The sequence below is a fragment of the Tamandua tetradactyla genome, chromosome 1 (assembly GCF_023851605.1).
Source record: "Tamandua tetradactyla isolate mTamTet1 chromosome 1, mTamTet1.pri, whole genome shotgun sequence".
NCBI lineage: Eukaryota > Metazoa > Chordata > Mammalia > Pilosa > Myrmecophagidae > Tamandua > Tamandua tetradactyla.
In genome coordinates, this window is record NC_135327.1 from 233,162,970 (window position 1) to 233,188,164 (window position 25,195).

A 25,195-nucleotide genomic window follows, 5' to 3' on the forward strand; every position below is an offset into this window, starting at 1 on the left:
CCTCAGAATCCCAAGGTGATTCTATATCTTCCTCTTCTCCCAATCCTAGAGCTGACATCATATCTATAAAATACAGTCACAGATATCCTGAGCACATTCATTACTATGACTATTAAGTACATGTATAAGTCTATCTGCATTCATGCATATTTCAATAAAACAAAAGTTACAGCAAAAAAGAACATCAGAGTTTTGAAGTAGTTTCAGGAAGAAGTTAGTAGTAGTATATGTATTAAGAAAGACAGCAAGAGCAAAATTTTTCAAACTAAAGAATATCATATTTATAACATCATATTTTCAATTAAGTTCTTTATAATTGTATTTAAACAAAGAAAAATTTTCAGTTATTCACTAACTTACCATTTCTACTATTTTTGTGTCCTCCAACCACAAAAGTCACATTGTCTTTATTCATTTGTTCTCTCGGAGAACTATCAATAGTACCAATATCATCTTCTTCTTTTACAATTGCTGGTTTTGTTGTTTCTTCCTGTAATTGAAAAAGGGAAAAAAAAAACCAACTTCAGGAAACATATTCATTTGTTTTGTTCACCCACTCATTCAGTCAGTAAGTCAGCAACAAGGCAACAAACACTTATTATATCAAATCATAGGTACTATCCTGGGAGTAGCTATAAAAATAGGGGGGTTTCTGACCTACATTCTAGAAGGGATAGAGATACATAAAAACAAATAAGGACAGAAAAGTTATTAGTTCTACAACTGAATTGGTTAAAGAACAGTAGGGTCACTGAAGAGCAGACGGTTCTATCTGGGGAGCTCTTGAAATGATGTAAGATAGGGCTATCTCTTGTAAGACAGAAAGGCGCAGAGGAGGGTGTGAAGGACATTCTAGATAGAATGGCAGGAGTAAAAGGATGTGGCATAAAACAACCTGCTAAAAGAGTGTACAGAAGTAGTGTAGTTAAAAGGGAACATAATTATTGGGAATGGATCAAAAGATAAAACCAGAGAATTAGGGCCAGGTCCCAGAGGTATCACAATAGAACGTAAACTTTCCCCTTAGGTAATGGGAATCCACTGCAAGTTTCTAGGCAGGGGAGTTATATCATCACATATATATTTTAGAAAGGTCACATGAGCAGCAATTTAAAAATGAAAATAAGGGGAGCAGATCAGAAAAAGTATTTCTAAATTATCAGTGAAAAAGTGAATAAATGTAGTAAGAGTAGGGAGAGAAGTGAAAGGACACACAAAAAGCTGATAAGAAAGTATAAAATTCTGAATGTGTTGACTGAGTGGATGTGGTGACTGGAGGGATGGAGTCCAAGATTCTCCCCATTTATGTGTCTCAGGAGTGCGATTTACCAAAATGGTGGAAATGGATGACAGAGTAGATTAGAAAAGGTCAGGAAGGGTCAGTGAGAAGGCCTTCACTTTTGGATGTACCAAATTTGAGAAAGCTGGACACTAAAAAGAAAGATGTGGATACACATTTGGAGTAAGAGTAGATGAGCTTACTCAGGAACAGCATATGGTAAAAAAAGGTTAATACTTGTAAAATACATTAAACTGGTATTATTAAATAATGCAGGCCTGCACCAAACTCTGAAATCTTGAGAATGAAAATAAGAGCAGGAAAAAAACCCACAGGATTTAATTTTCCAATCATATATTTCAACATCTGGTTCAAGGATAAAATACATATATTTACACATATATAATATACTTTTATTAATATATGTAAATACTCATTTCTGACACATTATGATAATACGCATTTTTACATTTAATGAAAAGATTTACGCTAAAACACCAACTCAGGATGCTACAAATGGCTCATTTTGAAAAATTAGCCTTAAAGAGAAATTTTCAATTTTACATCCTAGAAATGCTTATGTGATTATAGAACTATGAGGCATTTTAAGCATTATTATGATACAAGAAAAATATAAAACCCTATTTTAAAATTCACCAGGTTTATTTTTTTCCTTATGAACACCATACAAAACCTCTAATTTTCTATCATATACTAAACAGGATGGTAGTCAAAGACTGGAAAACAACACAACATTAAAAAATGAATAAAGCTCTGATTATCCAAATGGAAGATTGAATAGTTTTGAGATATGCCAATGATTATCAGGCAGGAACTAAAAAAATAAAATCAATAGGATTTCTGAGTTTTAGATAAGATATGAACAACACACAAAACCTCTAATCTTCTATCATGCACTACACAGGATGGTAATCAAAGACTGGAGAAACAACACAGCATTAAAAAATGAATCAGCTTTCCTGAGATAGAAGAGGCAAGATGGCAACTTAGTGAGATGTGGGATTTAGTTCCTCCTTCAGAGCAGCTAGTAAATAGCCAGGAACAGTACAGAACAACTGGTGGGGCCACGTGAGTGACCGGACACATAGGGTACACCAGGCTGAACAAGCTGGATCAGCTGCTAGTCCACCCAGAACCATGAGTCCCCTAAGCCGTGGAGGCCAAAGCCCTTCATGTACAGGCTGCTTCCCAGAGGGGAAAGGAAAGGGACTCTACTAGCAGCAAGGGACTGAGCTCTACCAAGCTCCAATCTGTGGAATTAATTAACAAATTCTGACTACTAATAATAGTCCCCCAGCTCAGATGACCTCGAGTAAAAGCTGAAGTTGTTGGTTTATGCCCCAGGGCAGAGGGGACAGGGCTGACGGAAAAAGAAAAATAAAACACAGAGATTTTTTTGAATCGGACAGCACAAAATACTTGAAAGGATCTGGGCCCTGAAGGAAAAGAGGGGGTACACAGGACCTGGAGATACACAGAGCAACATTAAGCTCTTGATTGGCAAAACCGAGGAATCAGGATCCTGCTCTGAAAAGGATTTTTTTTCTTTTATTTTTTGTGGCTGTGTTTCTATGTTTTGACTGCTCTTCAGAAACACCTGCAAGGGTTCTCAGGCTCCAACTGCCCCAGTCAAGAGCAGAATTAAGCTCCTCTGAGAGCTGGTCTGGAGGCTGTTGCCTTCCTCAGGAGAGGGATGGGGCCCAGCTCAGGTGGAATCTCTCCCTCAAGGAATTCAGACCCCAGGGTCTGGAAAACTGAAGCAATTAAAGCCAGCCTACAACCTCTCCTCTGTCTCAACTACAGCCCCAGCAGGGAGAGCCTGCTGAAGTTAAAGGGACCATATCACCTTAGGCTAGTGGGACCTGCAGGCAGAAAATGCCACATACTGGGCATGACAGGATAAACACACAGAGTCCAGAGGCTTCATAGGAAAGTCTTTCAACCTGCTGGGTCTCACTCTCAGGGAAAACTGATGCAGGTGACTCTTCCCCCTGAGAGGAGGTCAGTTTCGTCTGGGTAAATCTGACCGGGGTCTGTAATACCTAAGTAGACCCTACTAAATGGGGAAAAAAAAAGATGGTACAATATAGGCAGGGCAAGAAACAAGAAAACAAGAAATGGAAAATTCTAATCGGTTAAACAAAACCGAAGCTAGAATAAGCTGAACTGAATGTCAAAGACCAGACAGACAACAAAGTAATCCAGGATGAAAATCCTAGGTAAAACATTGAAAACAATCTCCAGAATAAACTAGTTAAGGAAATTAAATGCCTAGACACCAGCAAAAACTAATGAAACATACTAGGAAAATTGAAGATAGAGCCCAGTCAAAGGAACAAACCAACAATTCAAACGAGATATAGGAGTTGAAACAATTAATTCAGAATGTTCGAATAGACATGGAAAACCTCATCAAAAAATCAAATAAATGAATTGAGGGAGGATATAAAGAAGGCAAAGGATGAACAAAAAGAAGAGATCAAAAGTCTGAAAAAACAAATTGCAGAAATTATGGGAACGAAAGGCCCAGCAGAAGAGATGAAAAAAATGGAAACCTACAATGTTAGATTTTAAGAGGCAGAAGACAGGATTAGTGAACTGGAGGATGGGACATCTGAAATCTGACAAGCAAAAGAAAATATAGGGAAAAGAATGGAAACATACGAGCAGGGACTCAGGGAACTGTAAGACAACATGACACGCACATGTTGTAGGTATCCTAGAAGAAGAGAAGGGTAAAGTAGGAGAAAGAATAATGGATGAAATTATTACTGAAAATTTCCCAACTCTTATGAAAGACTTAAAATTACAGAACCAAGATAGATAGATCCCAAACAGATGTACTCTAAGACACTTACTAATTAGAATGTCAGATGTCAAAGAGAAAGAGAGAATTTTGAAAGCAGCAAGAGAGAGGCAAGTAATCACATACAAGGGAAGCCCAATAAGACTATGTGTAGATTTCTCAGCAGAAACTATGGAGGCAAGAAGATAGTGGTATGATATATTTAAGATGCTAAAAAGAGAAAAACTGCCAACCAAGAATTCTATATCCAGCAAAAATGAGGGGGAAATTAAAACATTTTCAGACAAAAAATCATCAAGACAATTTGTGACCAAGAGACCGGCTCTGCAAGAAATACTAAAGGGAGCACTAGAGACAAGATAGGAAAGGACAGGAGAGAGGTGTGTGGAAAAGAGTGTAGAAATGAAGACTATCAGTAAAGGTAAAAAAAAGAAAAATGAGAGGTGACATATAAAATCCAAAAGGTAAAATGGTAGAAGAAAGGACTGCTCTTTACAGTAATAAAACTAAATGTTAATGGATTAAACTCCCCCAATTAAAAGACATAGACTGGCAGATGGATTAAAAGACAGGAACGCTCTATATGCTATCTTCATGCAAACAACAAGCAGAAAACAGCAGGAGTAGCTATACTAATATACAACAAATTAGACTTCAAATGTAAAACAGTTAAAAGAGACAAAGAAGGATACTATGTATTAAGAAAAGGAAGAATTCAACAAGAAGACATAACAATCATAAATATTTATGTACCAAGCCAGAGTGGTCCAAAATACATGAGGTAAACACTGAAAAGAGAAATAGACACATCTACCATAATAGTCAGAGACTTCAATTCCCCACTCTCATCAATGGACACAACATCTAGACAGAGGATCAATAAAGAAACAGAGAATTTGAATAATATAATAAATGAACTAGACTTAACAGACATATATACAACATTACACCCCACAACAGCAGGATACACCTTTTTCTCAAGTGCTCATGGATCATCTTCAAGGATAGAACATATTCTGGGTCACAAAGCAAGTCTCAAAAAATTTCAAAAGATTGAAATCATACAAAACACTTTCTCAGATCATAAAGAGGGCCATAAAATTCACAAATATATGGAGGCTTAACAACACACTCTTAAACAACCAGTGGGTCAAGGAAGAAGTTTCAGGAGAAATCAGTAAATATGTTAAGGCAAATGAAAATGAAAATACAACATATCAAAACTTAAGGAATGCAGCAAAAGCAGTGCTAAGAGGGAAATTTATTGCCCTAAATGCCTATATCAAAAAAGAAGAGCAAAAATCGAGGAATTAACTGTTCACTTGGAAGAGCTAGAGAAAGAACAGCAAACTAACCCCAAAGTAAGCAAAAGGAAAGAAATAATGAAGATCAGAGCAGAAATCAGTGAAATTAAGAACATGAAAACAATCGAGAAAATCAACAAAACTAGAAGTTGGTTCAATGAGAAAATCAGTAAGACTGACCCTTAGCGAAGGTGACAAAAAGAAGAACAGAAAGGATGCCAATAAATAAAATCAGAAAGAGAAGAGGAGACATAACCACTGACCCTACAGAAATAAAGGGGGTAATGAGAGGATACTATGAACAAGTTTATGGTAATAAACTAGACAATGTAGATGAAATGGAAAACTTCCTAAAAAAGCATAAACAACCAATATTGACTTGAGAAGAAATAGCTGACCTCAATAAGCCAATCACAAGTAAAGAAATTGAATTAGTCACTAAGAAACTACAAAAAAGAAAAGTCCAGCAACAGATGGCTTCAGGTGTGAATTACCAAACATTCAAGAAAGAATTAGTACCAATCCTGCTCAAACTGCTCCAAAAAATTGAAGAGAAGGGAAGGCAACCTAACTCATTCTATGAAGCCAACATCATACCAAAGCCAGACAAACATAATACCAAAGCTCATATTAAAGTCACACCTAAAATACTACCAAAGATATATACTACACCAAAGATACTACCAAAGCTCATACCAAAGCCTGACAAAGATACTACAAGAAGAGAAAATTACAGACCAATCTCTCTAATGAATATACATGCAAAAATTCTCAACAACATTCTTGCACATCGAATCCAGCAGCACAGTAAAAGAGTTATAAAAACATCACCAAGTAGGATTCATCCCAGGTATGCAAGGATGGTTAAACATAAGAAAATCAATTAATATAATACACCATTTATCAACAAATCAAAGTAGAAAAACCACATGATCATGGCTATTGATGCAGAAAAGGCATTTCACAAAATTCAACATCCTTTCTTGTTGGAAACACTTCAAAGGATAGGAATAGAAGGGAACTTCCTCAACATGATAAAGGGAATATAGGAAAAAGACACAGCTAAAATCATCCTAATGGGGAAAAACTGAAAACTTTTCCCCTAAGATCAAGATCAAGACAAGGATGTCCACTATCACCATTATTATTCAACATTGTGCTGGAAGCTCTAGTCAGAGAAATTAGACAAGAAAAAGAAATACAAGGCATCAAAATTGGAAAGGAAAAAATAAAACTCTCACTATTTGCAAATGATATGATACTGTATTCCGAAAACCCAAAAAAATCCATAGCAAAACTACTAGAGCTAATAAATGAGTACAGCAAAGTGGCAGATTAAAAGATCAACACTCAAAACCTGTACTGTTTCTATACACTAGTAATGAGCAACCTGAGGAGGAATTCAACAAAATAAAATTCACTTACAATTGCAACCAAAAGAATAAAATATTTAGGCATAAATTTAACTAAGGATACAAAAGACTTATACAAAGAAAACTACAAGAATTTGCTAAAAGAAATCACAGAAGACTTAAATAAGTGGAAGGGCATACGGTGTTCACGGATTGAAAGGCTAAATATACTTAAAATGTCAATTCTACCTAAATTGATTTATAGATTGAATGAATACCAATTAAAATCCCCAAAATTTACTTTTCAGAAATAGAAAAACCAATAATCAAATTTATCTGGAAGGGCAGTATGCCCGAAATAGTAAAAACATCCTGAGAAAGAAAAATGAAGTCAAAGTTCTCATACTACTTAACTTTAAGGAACATTACAAACCTACAGTGGTCAAAACAGCATGCTACTGGCATAAAGACAGATAGATTGACCATTGGAATTGACTAGAGTGTTCAGATATAGACCCTCTCATCTATGGACACTGATCTTTGATAAGACAGTCAAGTCAACTCCCCTGGGACAAACAGTCTCTTCATAAATGGTGCCTAGAACAGGATATTCACATGGAAAAGAATGAAAGAAGATCTGTATCTCACACCCTCTACAAAAATTAACTCAAAATGAATCAAAGACCTAAACACTAGATCTAAGACCATAAAACTTTTACAAGGAAATGCAGGGAAATATCTTATAAATCTTATAATAGGAGGCTGTTTCCTAGATCTTACACCCAAAGCACAAGCATTGAAGAAAGTAATAGAAAAATGGGAACTCATCAAAATTAAATTTTTGCGCAACTAAGAACTTTGTCATCAGGACTTTCAGAGAAGATGGCGGCTTAGTAAGGCACACGGGTCTTAGTTCCTCCTCCAGAACAACTACTAAAGAACTAGAAACAGTACAGAACAGCTCCCGGAGCCACGACAGAGAACAGACACACAGCGTACCCCATTCCGGAATGGCTGGACCGGCTAAGAGACTCCGCTGCGGTGAGGTCCCTGAGAGGAGAGCGCTTCCCTGGGCCGCGGGGGCTGGCGGCCAGAGTCCCTCCCTCCCTCCTTCCCGGGCCGGCTGGGAGCTTTGGATCGGGTTCCCCAAGCCGCGGCAACCGGAGCCCCTTTCACACACGCGGCTTCCCGGGATGGCTAGGAACCTTGGACCGGCGGTTCCCCAAGCTGCGGCAGCCGTCCCACACGCAGCTTCCCAGGCCGGCTGGGAGCTTTGGATTGGAGGTTCCCCAAGCCGCGGCGGCCGGCGACCCTCCCCCACGTGCGGCTTCCCGGGCCGGCTGGTAGCCTAGGAACAGCGGTTCCCCAAGCCGCGGTGGCCGGTGACCGCAGCCCCTTCCACACACGCGGCTTCCCGGGCCGGCTGGGAGCATCGGAACAGCGGTTCCCCAAGCCGCGGGGAACCCCACAGGCAACTTCCCAGAGGGAAAGGAAAGAGTCTCCAACAGTAGTAGAGACCGAGCCCAACCTAACACCAATAGTGGCATTAAGGAACAACTTCTGACTACTAAAAAAAGGCCCTCAGCTCAGGCGAAGCTGATCAAGGCGGAAGTCGCCGACTGGGCTAACTGAAAAAGAGGAAAGGGGGTGAAACAGAGCCTTCTGCAGCTGTTTCTACGGAGGCTTCATTGCCTTTGGGCTCAGCGCTGGGATTACATAGGTTACAACTGCCCCGAACACAGAAACAGGCTGATTTTAGGGCTCTCTACCACCTGAATCTTCCCCGCGAGAGGGGTGAAACACAACTCAGGTGGAATCCCTCTCTCAAGGAATTCAGATCCCAGGACTTCACAATTTGAAGCCATTAAAACCAACCTACAACCTTTCCTCTGTCTTCACCACACACCCAGCAGCGAGAGTCTTCCAAAGTTAAAGGAGCCAGAACATCTTTTGCTGGTGGGACCCGCAGAGAGACAAGCACCACATACTGGGCAGGATAAGAAAAACAGAGCCCAGAGACTTCACAGGAAAGTCTTTCAACCTGCTGGGTCCCACACTCAGGGAAATCTGATTAAATGCCCAGACGCCAGCAAAAAATAACAAATCGAATAACATATCTTCAAAATTGAAGATATGGTGCAGTCAAAGGAACAAACCAATAGCTCAAATGAGATACAGGAGCTGAGACAACTAATTCTGAATATACAAACAGAAATGGAAAACCTCTTCAAAAACCAAATCGATCAATTGAGGGAGGACATGAAGAAGGCATGGGATCAACAAAAAGAAGAAATGGAAGGTCTGAAAAAATAAATCACAGAACTTATGGAATTGAAAAACACAGTAGAAGAGATGAAAAAAACAATGGAAACCTACAATGGTAGATTTCAAGAGACAGAGGCTAGAATTAGTGAACTGGAGGATGGAACACCTGAAATTCAAAAAGAAACAGAAACTATAGGGAAAAGAATGGAAAAATTTGAGCAGGGGCTCAGGGAATTGAATGATAATATGAAGCGCACAAATATACGTATTGTGGGTGTCCCAGAAGGAGAAGAGAAGGGAAAAGGAGGAGAAAAACTAATGGAAGAAATTATCACTGAAAATTTCCCAACTCTTATGAAAGACCTAAAATTACAGATCCAAGAAGTGCAGTGTATCCCAAAGAGAATAGACCCAAATAGGCGTTCTCCAAGACACTTACTAGTTAGAATGTCAGAGGTCAAAGAGAAAGAGAGGATCTTGAAAGCAGCAAGAGAAAAACAATCCATCACATACAAGGGAAATCCAATAAGACTGTGTAGATTTCTCAACAGAAACCATGGAAGCTAGAAGACAGTGGGATGATATATTTAAAATACTAAAAGAGAAAAACTGCCAACCAAGACTCCTATATCCAGCAAAATTATCCTTCAAAAATGAGGGAGAAATTAAAACATTCTCAGACAAAAAGTCACTGAAAGAATTTGTGACCAAGAGACCAGCTCTGCAAGAAATACTAAAGGGAGCACTAGAGTCAGATACAAAAAGACAGAAGAGAGAGATATGGAAAAGAGTGTAGAAAGAAGGAAAATCAGATATGATATATATAATACAAAAGGCAAAATGTTGGAGGAAAATATTATCCAAACAGTAATAACACTAAATGTCAATGGACTGAATTCCCCAATCAAAAGACATAGATTGGCAGAATGGATTAAAAAACAGGATCCTTCGATATGCTGTCTACAGGAAACACATCTTAGACCCAAAGATAAACATAGGTTGAAAGTGAAAGGTTGGGAAAAGATATTTCATGCAAATAACAACCAGAAAAGAGCAGGAGTAGCTATACTAATATCCAAAAAATTAGACTTCAAATGTAAAACAGTTAAAAGAGACAAAGAAGGATACTATCTACTAATAAAAGGAACAATTCAACAAGAAGACATAACAATCATAAATATATATGCACCGAATCAAAAAGCCCCAAAATACATGAGGAATACACTGCAATCACTGAAAAGGGAAATAGACACATCTACCATAATAGCTGGAGACTTCAATTCGCCACTCTCATCAATGGACAGAACATCTAGACAGAGGATCAATAAAGACACAGAGAACTTGAATATTACAATAAATGAGCTAGACTTAACAGACCTTTATAGGACATTACCCCCCACAACAGCAGGATACACCTTTTTCTCAAGTGCTCATGGATCATTCTCAAAGATAGACCATATGCTGGGTCACAAAGCAAGTCTCAACAAACTTAAAAAGATTGAAATCATACACAACACTTTCTCAGATCATAAAGGAATGAAGTTGGAAATCAATAATAGGCAGAGTGCCAGAAAATCCACAAATAGTGGAGGCTCAACAACACACTCTTAAACAACAAGTGGGTCAAAGAAGAAATTGCAAGAGAAATTAGTAAATATCTCGAGGCGAATGAAAATGAAAACACAACATATCAAAACCTATGGGACGCAGCAAAGGCAGTGCTAAGAGGGAAATTTATTGCCCTAAATGCCTTTATCAGAAAAGAAGAAAAGGCAAAAATTCAGGAATTAACTGTCCACTTGGAAGAACTGGAGAAAGAACAGCAAACTGACCCCAAAGTAAGCAAAAGGAAAGAAATAACAAAGATTAGAGCAGAAATAAATGAAATTGAAAACATGAAAACAATGAGAAAATCAATAAGACCAGAAGTTGGTTCTATGAGAAAATCAATAAGATTGATGGGCCTTTAGCAAGTTTGACAAAAAGAAGGAGAGGACGCAAATAAATAAGATCAGAAATGGAAGAGGAGACATAACCACTGACCTCACAGAAATAAAGGAGGTAATAACAGGATACTATGAACAACTTTACGCTAATAAATACAATAATGTAGATGAAATGGACAAGTTCCTAGAAAGGCATGAACAACCAACTTTGACTCAAGAAGAAACAGATGACCTCAACAAACGAATCACAAGTAAAGAAATTGAATCAGTCATTCAAAAGCTTCCCAAAAAGAAAAGTCCAGGACCAGACGGCTTCACATGTGAATTCTACCAACCATTCCAGAAAGAATTAGTACCAACTCTCCTCAAACTCTTCAAAAAAATCGAAATGGAGGGAAAGCTACCTAATTCATTCTATGAAGTCAACATCACCCTCATACCAAAACCAGGCAAAGATATTACAAAAAAAGAAAACTACAGACCAATCTCTCTAATGAATATAAATGCAAAAATCCTCAACAAAATTCTAGCAAATCGAATCCAGCAACACATTAAAAGAATTATACATCATGACCAAGTAGGATTCATCCCAGGTATGCAAGGATGGTTCAAGATAAGAAAATCAATTAATACACCATATCAACAAATCAAAGCAGAAAAATCACATGATCATCTCAATTGATGCAGAGAAGGCATTTGACAAGATTCAACATTCTTTCCTGTTGAAAACACTTCAAAGGATAGGAATACAAGGGAACTTCCTTAAAATAATAGAGGGAATATATGAAAAACCCACAGCTAATATCATCCTCAATGGGGAAAAATTGAAAACTTTCCCCCTAAGATCAGGAACAAGACAAGGATGTCCATTATCACCACTGTTATTCAACATCGTGTTGGAGGTTCTAGCCAGAGCAATTAGACAAGAAAAAGAAACACAAGGCATCAAAATTGGAAAGGAAGAAGTAAAACTGTCACTGTTTGCAGACGATATGATACTATACGTTGAAAACCCGGAAAAATCCACAACAAAACTACTAGAGCTAATAAATGAGTACAGCAAAGTAGCAGGTTACAAGATCAACATTCAAAAATCTGTAGCATTTCTATACACTAGTAATGAACAAGCTGAGGGAGAAATCAAGAAAGGAATTCCATTTACAATTGCAACTAAAAGAATAAAGTACTTAGGAATAAATTTAACTAAAGAGACAAAAGACCTACACAAAGAAAACTACAAAAAACTGTTAAAAGAAATCACAGAAGACCTAAATAGATGGAAGGGCATACCGTGTTCATGGATTGGAAGACTAAATATAGTTAAGATGTCAATCCTACCTAAATTGATTTACAGATTCAATGCAATACCAATCAAAATCCCAACAACTTATTTTTTAGAAATAGATAAACCAATAAGCAAATTTATCTGGAAGGGCAGGGTGCCCCGAATTGCTAAAAACATCTTGAGGAAAAAAAACGAAGCTGGAGGTCTCACGCTGCCGGACTTTAAGACATATTATGAAGCCACAGTGGTCAAAACAGCATGGTATTGGCATAAAGATAGATATATCGACCAATGGAATCGAATAGAGTGCTCAGATATAGACCCTCTCATCTATGGACATTTGATCTTTGATAAGGCAGTCAAGCCAATTCACCTGGGACAGAACAGTCTCTTCAATAAATGGTGCCTAGAGAACTGGATATCCATATGCAAAAGAATGAAAGAGGACCCGTATCTCACACCCTATACAAAAGTTAACTCAAAATGGATCAAAGATCTAAACATTAGGTCTAAGACCATAAAACAGTTAGAGGGAAATGTAGGGAGATATCTTATGAAGCTTACAATTGGAGGTGGTTTTATGGACCTTAAACCTAAAGCAAGAGCACTGAGAAAGAAATAAATAAATGGGAGCTCCTCAAAATTAAACACTTCTGTGCATCAAAGAACTTCATCAAGAAAGTAGAAAGACAGCCTACACAATGGGAGACAATATTTGGAAACGACATATCGGATAAAGGTCTAGTATCCAGAATTTATAAAGAGATTGTTCAACTCAACAACAAAAAGACAGCCAACCCAATTACAAAATGGGAAACAGACTTGAACTGACACCTCTCAGAAGAGGAAATACAAATGGCCAAAAGGCACATGAAGAGATGCTCAATGTCCCTGGGCATTAGAGAAATGCAAATCAAAACCACAATGAGATATCATCTCACACCCACCAGAATGGCCATTATCAACAACAAAAAAAATGACAAGTGCTGGAGAGGATGTGGAGAAAGAGGCACACTTATTCACTGTTGGTGGGAATGTCAAATGGTACAACTGCTGTGGAAGGCAGTTTGGCGGTTCCTCAGGAAGCTAAGTATAGAACTGCCACAAGACCCAGCAATAACATTGCCAGGTATCTACTCAGAGGACATGAGGGCAAGGACACAGACATTTGCATACCAATGTTTATAGCAGCATTATTTACAACTGCCAAGAGATGGAAACAGCCAAAACGTCAAGCAACAGATGAGTGGCTAAACAAGCTGTGATATATACATATGGTGGAATATTATGCAACTATAAGACAGAATAAAGTTATGAAATATGTAACAACATGGATGGACCTTGAGGACATTATGCTGAATGAGATTAGCCAAAAACAAAAGGACAAATTCTGTATGGTCTCACTGATTTGAACTAACATTCATGAATGAGCTTGGAGAATTTCAGTTAAGAGCAGAGACCATTAGGAGATAGAAATAGGGTAGATATTGGGTAACTGCAGCTGAAGGGATACAGATTGTATAACAGGACTGATTGTAAACATTCAGAAATGGATTACACAATACTATCTAACTGTGATACAATAACGTTAGTACAATGACTGAAGCTAAATGTGAGAATGATAGAGGGAGGAGGGCTGGGGGCACAAATGAAATCAGAAGGAAAGATAGACAATAAAGACTGAGATGGTATAATTTAGGAATATCTAGAGTGTACAATGATAGTGACTAAATGTACAAATTAAAGAACAGTTTTTGCAGGAGGAAGAACAAAAGGAATGTCAATATTGCAGGGTGTTGAAAATAGATCATAATTCATATTTTAAAACTTTAACTTATGTGTGAGATTAAAGCAAAAAATATTTATTTGGTACAATATTTATATTTTGACTAGTGCATTTCCTAATTTAACTTATACGGACAGTTTAACTGAACACCATAATTACATGGAACCTTGAACAGGGCATGAGGTCATATTGGTTTGTCCAGGTTAGTGTGATGCCCGGATAAATACCAGAGTGATCTGAACAGTGAATAAAAAAGTATTTGCAAAGTTCCCTTGGGGGAATGGTGAGAAAGAGGGAAAATTCAACTTCCCCATTTAGAAAAGGACTGATATTCACTCAAGCAGTGAGTACAACAAAATCAATAGGCTGAACCCTCAATCTTGGGGTCTGCTCATATGAAACTTATCCCCACAAAGATAGGCGAAGCCTACTTAAAATTAGGCCTAACAGTCACGCTCAAAGAACCTCTTTGGTTGCTCAGGTGTGGCCTATCTCTCAGACATGACAAGCAAACTCACTGCCCTCCCCTTCTCTACATAGGAAATGACTCCCAGGGGTGTAAACCTTCCTGGCAAGGTGGGACAGAAATCCTAGAATGAGCTGGGACTTAGCATCAAGGGACTGAGAAAACCTCGACTGAAAGGGGGAAGAGAGAAATGAGACAAAATAAAGTGTCAGGGGCAGAGAGATTTCAAATAGTCAAGAGGTGTCCTTGGAGGTTATTCTTACGCATCATACAGATAACCGCTTTTTAGTTTAAGTGTATTAGAGAGGCTAGAGGGAAGTGCCTGAAACTGTAGAAGTGTGTCCTAGTAGCCATGTTTCTTTAAGATAATTGTACAATGATATAACTTTCACAAAGTGACTGTATAACTGAGAAAACCTTGTGTCTGATGCTTCTTTTATCTACCTTATGGACAGATGAGTAAAAAATATGGAGTAAAAATAAATAAATAATATAGGGAACAAATGTTTAGATAAACTGGGTAGAGGGAAATACTAGCGGTCAATGAGAGGGAGAGGTAAGGGGTATGGTATATACGAAGTTTTTCTTTTTTTCTCTTTATTTCTTTTTCTGGAGTGATGTAAATGTTCTGAGAAACGATCATGGTGATAAATATACAACTATGTGATGATATCGTGAACCACTGAATGCACCACAAGTATGGAATGTTTATACATTAAGAATGTTCATGTTGTATGTCAATTAGTTTTATTAATAAAAATTTTAAATAAATAAAAATGAATAAAAGCTCTGATTTTCCAAATGGAAGATTTACAAGTTTTCAGATATGCCTATGATTATGAGGTAGGAACTAAAGAAATAGGAGCAATAGGATACTTGAGTTTTAGATAAGATACATATGCAAGATTTAACAACTATGAATACTAAAGTTAATGTTTCCTGAAAATAATATGAAATGTATCCACTCCTGGAGTTATTTTTTTAAAAAAATCATCTACCAGAGACAGTTTTGTACACTCTCTTGGCAGTCTTTTCTTCTTTATAATTCTATAGTTAACAAGTAATTTGTTTTAGAAAAAAATCATAAATTGTGATTTCACTCATTTGATATGTGCATGTATGTGCCCATTAAATGCAAATGTTAGGTAAATAAAATCAGAATCTCTCTAGAAAAAAAGTCTATGTTTTTTTCTTTAATTTAAGAGTTCTGCAGCTTAAAATTATTTTGTCATTAATGGATGCAGATTTAGAGGCTCATTTGTACAATCAGAGATTTCAATCTTATTTTCGAATAGTAATTAGTGAAAAGACAAAACAGAATACTTATTTCTCTCCATTCTCAAGAGATCTAAAAGAGAAGTCAAGAATGTACAAAAAGTAAAACAGTTGAGTTAGGTATCACAAGAAAACAAAAGGGCCAAAAATTTATAATTCATAGTAAATCGGATAAAGCTTCACATCTCACTTTGTATTATTTATGAACACAGGTTCTGATAAATTAAATATAAGAAATTACTAAACATAAAAGAAGTGAGGATTAAATTTTCTTTCCGTTCTTCATAAAATATCAGCAATAAATCATTTAGAACAGTCTGAGTATTTTCTCTCATTCCCTGGCTTTCTTTTCTTAATTTGAATCTGAAAAGCTTCTGTCATGCTCTATAGCACAGTTCCTGCTCTTATTTAAACCCATTATTTCTTTTTTTGTTCTTATAATGATCTCTCTCATTTTGACTCTCTTCAAGATATTCATCTTACCCTTTATGAATGAATTCCTCCCCCTCATCCCCTTTTCATTTTCAAATTTGTCTAGCTGTCCTCTTTGATGGCTTTCTAATTCTTTCCTTCCATAATATCATCCCAAAGAATTGTATAGTTCCAGCAACTTTTTATAAATCTCAATCCTGTATATCTATCCTATGAACTACTACACTTGTTTTCTATTATGATCTTGAGGAGTTCCACTTCTTTCTAGAATCCTTATCATCACTAGGCTGATACACAATTATGAGAATGGGGGATACAGTATGCGAAAAAACATGGAAAAATTAAAAAAAAAAACTTTACCTTTGTAACACCAGGGATTGGTGAAGACTTGAGGGAAGGTTTTAGAAGAGGGTCAGGTGATGGAAAGACAGCATGAGAGAGGCCCTGGACTGTGACTGGCAACTGCGGAAGGGTTTCAACCATATCTTCTTGTTCACTACTGGAACTATTACCCTCTAACAAGGTTCTATTTTCTGGTCTCACAAAGCTATGTTTTTCTTCAATTACTGCAAAAACAAAGTAAAGAGTATACAAAATTATCTGTAATTTCAAATCAGTGAATAAAACAAGATTGGGCAGTCTTTAAATAGCTTACTATTTTTCCTGGATTGCTGAGACGCAGTCATTAGCTTTGTTAAACTTGGTTTAGGGAGATTCTAGAAACAAAATAATAGTTTTAGGAACAAAAGTAATAAATTTGATATATATACATAGAGCTATAATATTAACAATTACTGTATGATCTACTACAAAGAGCACAGCTTTGGAGTCATTATCATTCAGATGTATAATCCAATCCCAGTTCTGCCATTTAGTAACTCACCTACATCCTCTCATTGCTGAGGATTATGAGAAATCATATAGATTCTTCTCAAAATGTAACTCCCGTTACACATAACTGATTATGATATCTGTTAGATTGCTTTTTTAATTAAAGTAATATAGAACAAAAATTTATCTCTGGATAGTTTAGAGTATTATTGAAAAACACTAGCATTAAGAAATTAAAATTATTTGTTATAGTTTGAAATGTGTTTAGCAACATGTCTGCATGATTTATATGCAGTTTTTTTATCTCGTGCTGGAGGGAAAATAAGAGACTTCAGTTCTCAGTAGGACCTTACTTAGATGGGTGGGAACTGCAAACAGTCGAAGTTGCTTCTGTTTGTCAAAAGCTGAAAACAGGAGTGGGCGGGCCACGGTAGCTCAGCAGGCAGAGCTCTCACCTGCCATGCTGGAGACCCAGGTTTGATTCCTGGTGCCTGCCCATGCAAGGAAAGAAAAAAAAAAAAGCTAAAAACAGGAGGAAGAGGAGCAAGACGGCTGCATAGGGAAGTGTGAAATTTAGTTAGTCCTCTAGAACAGTTAGTAAATAAACAGGAACTACCAGGAATAATTATTTGGAAGATATCTGTGACCAAACACACATCATACACCAATTCAAAAGGTGGGAGGGGCCGAGATCACAACACAGAACTGTAGTAAAGCCTCCATACTGCAGAAGCTGGCCTTCCTTCCCCACTGTCATGGCAGGCTGTGTTGTAGAAATTTCTCCATGGAAAAAAGAAGCAGTCTTTACTAGGAGCAAAGGAAGGTAGCTCAATCAAGCTTCAATTAGGCTTTTAATGAGCAAATTTGAATAGATGAATGCAAGCTCCCAGCAGAGATAAACCAAGAGCAAGCAGGAAAGGAACCCTGAGGTTTCTCACAGCAGAAAAGGGACACATAAAGACTGGTACCAACTACAGCTCTTGACTGGCAAAACTTGGAGACTGGAAACAGCCTTTGAAAATTAAAAAAAAAAAAAAAATACTCTTAGCAGTCCATTAAAGAAAGCGTTGGGCATTTTCAATTTCAGTACTGACCAGGCAAGGGTGGAGTTAAGATAGGTCTGCGAGACAAAGTAACTAGTCAAGTGAAGGAGATAATTCCCTATAGGGCATATCTCCCCCAAGACAAGTGTGAGGGTGGGGCATGGAGGGTGGGCAGAGGGCAGAGCCCAACATAAGTGGTGGCTCTCATTCAGGAATCCAGACTCTGGGGGCTAGAAAACTGAAACAGCTAAATCCCAACTTTTACTTCAGCCTCTATCTCAACCATGCCCCTTGTGGGGAGTGGCTGCTGAGAATTAAAGGCACAGCATCACTTTACACTGGTGGGAAGCTATGGGCTGACAAGCACCACCTGTTGGGAAGGACAAGAAAAGCACAGAGTCTACAGGCTTCACAGGAAAATCTTACAATCTGATACCGATTACACACTCCTCCTGAGACCTGGGCCTGTCTGCTCAGGAAAATCTGATTTGGGTCAATCATATCTGGGGATTCTTCCTCAAACAAAAGGTTCCATATGGGCAGGGCAAGAACCAAAAAACTAGAGCTGAAAAATTCTCAGCAGTTAAACAGAAGCTATACTAGAGGTCTAGAATAAGTTGAATTGAATGCCAAAGAACAGATAAAAACAAAACCAACAAACAAGAAAACCACAGGTAAAAGAGTGAAAAGAACCTCCAGAACAAACTAAGCAAGGAAACCAGATGCCTTAGACACCAGGCAAAAATTAAAAGTCATACTAGGAAAAACAAAGATATGACCCAAAGGAACAAACTAACACTTCAAACAAGATATAAGGAGTTGAAACAAAAATTAAAGGTGTTCAGGTGCTGCAATGGTGGATCACTGGCAGAATTCTCGCCTGCCAGGCTGGAGACCTGGGTTCAAATCCCGATGCCTGCCCATGCCCCCCCCCCAAAAAAAAAAAAATTAAAGGTGTTCATACAAATATCCTAAATCAAATCAAAAATAAAATCAATGAGGTGAAGGAAAATATGGACAAAGAAATGAAGAATATAAAGAAGACACTGTGTGACCATCCAGAAGAACTCAAAAGCATGAAAAAACAAATGGCAGAACATATGGGAATGAAAAGTACAATAGAAGTGATGAAAAACACAATGGAGACATAAAACAGCAGATTTAAAGAGGCAGAAGAAAGGATCTTGAAGTAGAGGACAGGACATCTGAAATCCTACACACAAAAGAACGGGAAAAAAATGGAAAACACTGAGAAGCGTCTCAGGAAATTAAATGAGAACATGAAAAGCATGAATATATATTTATGGTTGTTCCAGAAGGAGAAGAGAAGGGAAAGGGGGCAGAAAGAATACTGGAGGAAATAATCACTGAAAATTGCCCATCTCCTATGAAAGATACAAAATTATCCAAGAAGCACAACAGACCCCAAATAGAATCGATTTGAACAGACCTATTCCAAGACACTTACTAATCAAACTGTCAAATGGCAAAGACAAAGAGAAGGATGCATGGATGGTTCAGTGGTAGAATGTTCACTTGCATTCAGTGGTAGGATGTTCATTTGCATTCAGTGGTAGGATGTTCATTTGCCCTGAAGGAGACTGGGTTCAATTCCAGGCCCATGCACCAAAACAAAACAATTTTGAAAGCATTAAGAGAAAAGCGATTTATCACATACAAGGGAAACTAAGTAAGACTATGTGTGGATTTCTCAGCAGAAACCACGAAGAGGAAAAGGCAGAAGTATGATATATTTAAGTTACTGAAAGAGAAAAACTGCCAACCAAGAATTCTATATCTGGCAAAAGTGCCCTTCAAAAATGATGGCGAGTTTAAAATACTCTCAAACAAACAGACAATAAGAGAATTTGTGAACAAGTGAACCCTATCTATAAGAAATACTAAAGGGAACACTACAGGCAGATAGGAAAAGACAGAGGAGACAGAGGTATGGAAAAGAGCTTAGAAATGAAGACTGTGAGTAAAGGTACAGAATAAAGTCATGATGCAGGTAAAAATGTGGATGAACCTTGAGGACACTATGTTGAGTGAAATTAGCCAGAAACAAAAGGACAAATACTATATGGTCTCACAAATACGAACTAACACTAATAAGCAAACTTTGAAAATTAAAGTTGAGAACACAGATTTTCAGGAAATAGAAAGACATTAGAAATCTGATGCTGAAGGAATACAGAATGTTCAACAGGACTGATTGTAAAGATCCAGAAATGGACAGCACAATAGGATCTGATCATAGCAAGCTGAGTGTGAAGATGGTTGAAAGAAGGCTTGGGATATGTATGATACCAGAAGGAAAGAGATCATAAACACTGGGAATGCATAACTTAGCAAAACTAAACACAGACAATGAGGATAACTAAATGTACAAATATAAGAATGTTTTTATATGAAGGAAAACAAGTGAATGTCAACATTGCAACATATTGAAATGGGACAGTAAATGGAAAAAATACAATAAATTCAAATTAGGATCTATGGTTAACAGTAACATTGTAATATGTTTCCATTAAATGTAAAAAAAGCAATATATGCTTTTTTATTTCTTTGCTTTGTATATGTTATATTACACAATTTAAAAACTTTAAAAAAAGGCAATATACAAAGCTAAATGTCAATAAGAGTGGGACCTAAGGAAGGAGTTTGGGATTCTTGGTGGTGGTACTGTTGTTTCTCCTTTTTATTTTATTTTTATTCTTCATTTTTTTCTCCTCTTCTTTCTTTGCAGAAGAAATGGAAATGTCCTCATGTGTGGTGGTGAATACACATGCGATTATACTGGGAACCACAGATTGTTTACTTAGGATGGATTGTATAGTGTGTTAATACAATTGTTTAAAAATATACAGAAAGATACAAGTGCTAGAGAAAATGTAGAGAAAGAGATGCAGCTATTCACTGTTCGTAGGGAAACAGAAGGGTACAGCCCCGCTGGAGGGTAGTATGATGGTTCCACAGGAGGCTAAGTACAGGGTTGCCACATGATCCTACAACCCCGTTATAGGTATATACTCAGAAGAACTGAAAGCAGGGACAAAAATGGACATTTGCACACTGGTGTTTATGGCAGCAATATTCACAATTTACAATGGACAGATGTGGCCTAAGGGAACATGGATTGATAATCGGAAGGGTGAACTGTGCTGTGTACATACCACGGAATACTGAGTGGCTGAAAGAAGGAATAAAGTTGTGAGGCATGCAAGTGGTGAATGAACCTTGAGGACAATATGTTGAGTGAAATAAGTCAGAAATAAAAAGACAAATAATATAACGCCTCACTAATATGAACGAACTATAATGTGCTACCTCTGAGAAGTGAATTTGAGAGCACAGATTATCAGGGGAATGCTTATTGTAAAGGTTCCTACAATGTAAGCTCTTTACAGCAGTCACATCTATTCATGAGTTATAATGGTTACTGCTAAATTATGAGCTGCTGAGCTCTTTATGTATAACCTGGTCATCCCCTGAAACTTCTGGTATCTCTGTGACATCTGAGACCCAGAGCTACAGTTTTGCAGCTATGAAAGTCAGCACTACCCCATAGAGCAACTGTTAAAAAAGCTGAAAAAGAGATCAGAATAAGTAGACGAATGAAGCTGATATAGTTAGGACTAAGGTAAATCAGACTAAAAGGGTAAAGAATGAGACTGACTATGTTTCAAAACTTCAACTTTTGCGTAAGACTAAAGGAAGAGATGTTTGTTTGGTTCAAAATATGCATTTTCTGTAGCAAACTAATTTAACTTGTATGGTCAGTTTATTAGAACACCATAATTATGTGGAATCTTGAACTGGAAGTGAGATCTTGTTGATTTGTACCACTTAGTGTACCACCTTGAATAGGGAGTGAGATCTTGTTGGCTTATACAGGTTAGTGTGACGCCCCCATACATCCCAGAGTAATTTGGACAAAAAATGAAAAAGGATTTGCAAAGTCTCATTGAGGCATGGAGGAAAATGTGGAATAAACTTTCCTACTTGGAGAATTCCTGATATTCTTGCAAGCATTGGGAACTAACAATTTAATAGACCAAGCTCTTGCTCTTGAGCTTGCCCTATGAAATATATCCCTGCAAAGGAGAAGTTAAGCCTACTTATAATTATGCCTAAGAGTTACATCCAGAGAACCTTCTATGTGGCTAGATGTGGCCTCTTTCTCTAAACCAACTCTGCAAGTAAACTCACTGCCCTTCCCCAAACATTAGGCAGGACCCCCAGGGGTATAAATCTCCCTGGCAAAGTGGGACATGACTCTTGGGGATGACCTAGTCCTGGCATCGTGAATGAACTGAGAAAGTTTTTATGATCAAAAGGGGGAAGAGAAATGAAGCAAAATAAAGTTTCAGTAGCTGAGAGAGTTCAAATAGAGTTGAGAGGTCATTCTGGAGTTATTCTTATACATTATATAGATATCCCTTTTTAGTTTTTAGTGTGTTAGGACAGCTAGAAGGAAATAACTGAAAATGCTGAACTGTAATCCAGTAGCCTTGACTCTTGAAGATGACTGTAAAACAATATAACTTTTACAGTGTTGATCGTGTGATTATGAAAAACTTGTGAATGACATTTCCTTTATCCAGAGTATGTACATATCAGTAGGAAAATAAAGACATTAAATAAATAAATAATATAGGGGTAAGAGGCATGGTATGTTTTGGACATTCTTTTTTATTTTTTTATTCCTATTTTTATTTATCTATTTATTTTGAGTAATGAAAATGTTCAAAAATTGATTGTGGTGATAAATGCACAACTATACGATGATACTGTGAACCACTGATTCTACACTTTGGATGATTATATGGTATTTGAATATATCTCAATAAAACTGCATAAGAAAAAATAAAACCACAACAAATAAACAGAGTAATGAAGAAAAAAAGCTAAAAACAAATTATCGTACAAATTCATCCCCTTCCAAGAAAAGAGAAGGGGAAACAAAAAGAAAAATCCTTGTGGGGCAATGACCGATGAATGAAAGTGAGCATGAACACACGGGCATGCACATAAACACACACACACACACACAAACAGCTTTTAAGTAGAAAGCTGCAATAAATATGTGAAAACAGATACCGAGAAATGGAGGAAAAGAATAGACCACAAAAATGTTTACTGTGAAGGAAGAATTAGTCTTGGGGTAAATAAAGAAGAAAAGAAAAGAAAAAACAGGGGTAGAAGGTATGAGACATGACCACTCAATCAAATACAAGCTTAGCCAATATAGAACAGAAGAAACATAATTACAAAAAAGCATGTAGATGTTTCTTGAAGATGACTGTATAATGATACAGCTTTGACAATGTGACTATGTGATTGTGAAAACCTTGTGTGTGATGCTCCTTCTACCTACAGTATGGACAGATGAGTAAAAAATATGGATTAAAAATAAATAAATAATAGGGGGAACAAATGTTAAAATGAATTGAGTAGACTGAAACACTAGTGATCAATGAAAGGGAGTGGTAAGGGTACTGGGGAAAAAATATGGGGAACAAGGTTAAAATATATCGGGTAGATGGAAATACCAGTGGTCAACGAGAGGGAGGGGTAAGGGGTATGGTATGTGTGAGTTTTTTCTTTTTGTTTCTTTTTATGGAGTGATGCAAATGTTCCAAGAAATGATTATGGTGATGAACACACAACTATGTGATGTTACTATGAGCAACTGACTATACACCAAGTATAGAATGTTCATATGTTAAGAATGTTATTGTTTGTATGTTGTTTTGTTTTGTCAATAAAAATAATTTGAAAAAAGGTTCAACAGAAGATAGATTTATCTAAATAGATCCATAGCTAACAGAACTGAACAAGAAACAAATTACAAAAAAAAAGCATGTGGAAAACTGTGTGTGTGTGTGTGTGTGTGTGTGTGACTCACAGATAATTACAACAAACTTTGTCCATACTACGTCCCTACTAATAATGATTTATATTACTTTCTGATTGTTTAAGAGTAAATACTGCATAAAACTAAATTTAGAGCAGGAGAATTAATTTTATGTGAGAGCATTTCACCTTGGTATCAAAATCTAAGTCTTCATCATCGGATGTAGGCCATGAATCACCAACACCAGGTTTGCTGGAAAGCCTTTAGAGCAAAAATATACAACAAAATGATGCATTCATTTAAAAAAAAGAATCTGATGAGAAGCTGGCTACCTATATAGTAAAGAATGCTTCTTAGCATAATTAAAATTTGGCTTATTTTTAAAAAGCATTCAGTTATTTATTTCTGATTCCACCTCTACCAAATTATGAATTATTCAATGAAGACTCATTTTTAGACCTCATAACAAAAAATGACAGTCAATTTACTGGCAAACCTGAGAATACTTTTCAGCACCAAAGCTTTTCAGACGGACAGAACTTCTGTTACCTGAATTGGAACAAACCTGATACCCTAAAACTATCCCTTCTCCATGGTCTGTCCCATGTTTCAAGAGTGTGCCGGTTTGAAGTTGTTATGTATCCCAGAAAAAGCCTTGTTCTTCTAATCCTGATTCAATATTGTAGGGTGGGAACCTTTGACTAGATTTTTTCCATGGAGAGAATCCACTCAGTTGTGGGTGTGACCTTTTGACTAGCTGGAGATGTGACTCCACCCATCAAAGTGTGCCTTGATTAGTTTACTGGAATTCTTTAAAAGAGGAAACATTTTGGACAGAGGTGAGAGCTGACAGAGCCGACAAAGAGAGCCTACATAAGACCCAGACATTTGGAGATGCAGAAAGAAAATGCCCCCAAGGAAGCTATTTAAAACCAGACGCCAAAGACCACAGCAAACGCCACGCATGTGTCTTCCCACCTCTGTGTTCTGGACCCATCAGCCCGACATCTTTCTCTGGATGGCTTAGTTTGGACATGTCTATGGCCTTAGAATGGGAAACTTGTAACTTATTAAATTCCCTTTTTAAAAGTCATTCCATTTATGGTATATTGCATTTCAGCAGCTTTAACAGACCAAAATAGAGTAATCTTTACCTTTCAGAAATGGTAGTCTTGGTTCTTTAGCACCTTATCAAGAAGGTAAAAGTACTACTCCTCTTTCTTCCCTTTACTCTAAAACAGTAC

At 37.2% G+C, this 25,195-nt stretch overlaps 1 protein-coding gene across 8 annotated transcripts in view; it reads right to left on the reverse strand.

Annotated features, from left to right (window-relative positions):
- The window catches only part of LOC143678023 (ankyrin repeat domain-containing protein 26-like), a 148,499-nt gene that overhangs the window by 91,369 nt on the left and 31,935 nt on the right, over positions 1 to 25,195 (reverse strand). For 7 of the 8 annotated variants that reach the window (XR_013173023.1, XM_077154903.1, XM_077154914.1 and 4 more), the window contains 5 exons: positions 24,140 to 24,212; positions 16,873 to 16,933; positions 16,578 to 16,783; positions 361 to 490; positions 2 to 63 (listed from right to left, as the gene is read on the reverse strand). Coding sequence is in view for 7 of the 8 variants with exons in the window: in XM_077154903.1 (XP_077011018.1) it covers positions 2 to 63; positions 361 to 490; positions 16,578 to 16,783; positions 16,873 to 16,933; positions 24,140 to 24,212 (532 nt within the window). In the remaining variant the exon portion in view is untranslated. The remainder of the gene's footprint in view (position 1; positions 64 to 360; positions 491 to 16,577; positions 16,784 to 16,872; positions 16,934 to 24,139; positions 24,213 to 25,195) is intronic. The other variant, XM_077154923.1, reaches the window with a different exon arrangement.